This window comes from Merops nubicus, unplaced genomic scaffold (genome assembly GCF_000691845.1).
Source record: "Merops nubicus isolate BGI_N331 unplaced genomic scaffold, ASM69184v1 scaffold27555, whole genome shotgun sequence".
NCBI classification, from domain to species: Eukaryota; Metazoa; Chordata; class Aves; order Coraciiformes; family Meropidae; genus Merops; species Merops nubicus.
The window spans coordinates 1,597-3,823 of NW_008612026.1; the positions used below are offsets into that span (position 1 = coordinate 1,597).

General features: G+C 63.3%; 1 protein-coding gene across 1 annotated transcript in view; it reads left to right on the forward strand.

Moving 5' to 3' along the window:
* Window positions 1–761: 761 nt before the first annotated feature.
* NPTXR (neuronal pentraxin receptor) overlaps window positions 762–2,227 on the forward strand; it is a gene marked incomplete at its 5' end in the record, with an annotated part of 1,845 nt that continues 379 nt past the window's right edge. Inside the window, 3 exons of the mRNA XM_008941428.1 lie at window positions 762–1,001; window positions 1,127–1,371; window positions 1,669–1,847. Coding sequence (XP_008939676.1) covers window positions 762–1,001; window positions 1,127–1,371; window positions 1,669–1,847 — 664 coding nt within the window. The remainder of the gene's footprint in view (window positions 1,002–1,126; window positions 1,372–1,668; window positions 1,848–2,227) is intronic.

The window sequence follows — 2,227 nt, forward strand, 5'->3', positions numbered from 1 at the left end:
GGGGGTGGGGGTCCAGGGGACCCCCCCCCCCCCTTCATCTTAGTGTGCATCATCATCAGGTCCTATCAATCCTGGAAAAGCAGGATATAGGGAAGGAGGAAACATTGGAAGCCACAACCATAGCTGAATGTGGTGACCTGCTCCTCCAGGCCAGTCTAGGGGGAGTCCAGGTCAGCAGGGATGGCATCACCCCGTGTCCCACCAGCACAAGCTGGCCCAGGGCTGAAGCAGCCATGCAGACTCCTCTCGGTGCTGAAGTAGCCACCGTGGCCACTTGATGTCCTCAAGTGCTGGGTCACATCCACCACTGGTCCCTGTAGCACCCCTACGGCCTGGGAGAGGCTGGTTTATGCTGAGGGAGAGCTACCTGCCCGACCTGGCACGGGTGCACCCACCCCCGCAAGCTGCCTGAGCTGGGCTAAGAGGATTCCAGCCCTCTCGTTTGATGTTGGCTGTGGTGAAGCAGCCTCAGGAGCAGCAGGGAGGGGAGTCCTGAGCTCCTTCCCGTGCTGTCCCCTCCTCATGGGAGGCTGCTGTGGGAGCAGAACCAAGGGATGACCCAAGTGCCTCTTCATCCCATCCTTCCTCTGTCTCTGGAGCAGCAGAAAGTCACAGCAACGAGCTCAAAGAGGGTTCTGAGAGGGGAGGTACAAAGGTAGCTGGGGGCTCTTGGAGAAGACCCTGCAGCCGAGGTGGGGTTGTGGGGCCAGTATGGGGTGGGCACGCCCTTATTTACCCTCTTGCAATGACACCCCTTTGAGTTTCCTCCTCTCTGCCCCCGTCGTGGCTGGCGCCCAGCGCCGCAGGAGCCGGCTCGGCACCCACCAGCCCCACGCTCGCCCTGCACACCAAGATGGAGCAGCTGGAGGAGCAGCTCCTCTCCAAGATCCTGACCCTGCAGAAGGAGCGCCAGGCTGCCAGCACCGACCGCAGCCAGCAGCAGCACCACATTGAGAAGGAGCTGAGCTCTCTCCAGAACCGGGTGACGGAGCTGGAGCACGGTGAGTCCTACCCAGCTAGGTGCAGCGGGGACCCTACCCCAGGGTGAGAGCCCCAGGAGAGGCCACCCTCATCCCAACGATGAGCTGCTGACCCTCCTCTCTCCTCTCCCATCCTTGGCACACAGGACCACCAGGCTATAGCCCTCCTGATGCCTTCAAGGTGACCATCCCAGTGCAGAACAACTACATGTATGCCCGCATGAAGAAGAGCCTGCCCGAGCTCTACGCCTTCACCATCTGCATGTGGCTCAAGTCCAAGGCCCTGGCAGGGCTTGGCACCCCCTTCTCCTACTCTGTGCCAAGCCAAGCGAATGAGATCGTGCTGCTGGAGTGGGGCACCAACCCCCTGGAGCTGCTCATCAACGACAAGGTCAGCCCAGAGGCAGCAGGGGCAGGAGGGAAGCCCCTGCCCTCATCTCCCCCCTGAGAAATGATGCTCCTGGGGGGGGGACCGGTGTGGGGGAGCTGAGAGGGAGGTGCCCAGGGTGGAGGTGGGAGGATGGCTCGGATGGCTCGGTGGGGTGGGGAGGATGGCTTGGATGGCTCGGTGGGGTGGGTTTTGAGAGGGAGATGTCTGTCAAATTTGGGGTGCCACCACCGTTGGGCCGTGCCGCTCGCTCGGCAAGGGGCTGGGGGCACACGGGGGGGTCTCGCTCTTTGTGCCAAGGTTGCCCAGCTGCCGTTGAGCCTGAAGGACAAGGCCTGGCACCACGTCTGCGTGGCATGGACCACCCGGGACGGCAAGTGGTCGGCGTACCAGGACGGGGAGCAGCGGGGGGCCGGTGAGAACCTGGCCTCCTGGCACGCCATCAAGCCCCAGGGCGTCGTCATCCTGGGCCAGGAGCAGGTACGTGCTGCCCGCCCCCCGAGGGCTGCCCGTTTGCGTGGCCCCAGTGAGAAGCTGGCGAGGGGGGACTGCCCCCAAATGGGGCAAGGGTCGGGGGCAGCACAAGCGGGAGAGCTCAGCAGGGTGTGCTGGCAGCTGGGGCCAGGGGCTGTCCTGCCTGCTCATCTGACCTCCGGGTGGGCCACGTGCTCAGCATCTTCTCCTCTTCCCTCTCCCCATCCCCCTGCCTCGATCTTCTCTTCTACACATCCACCCCTTGCCCTCCTTGCTGCTGGGAACATCACTCCAACTCTCCCCAAACTTCTCCCTCTCCCCCTTGCCCTGTTTGCCTGTTGCTGGCACACTCCTTTTCCTGACCCAGCCCTATGCTCTCCTCTCT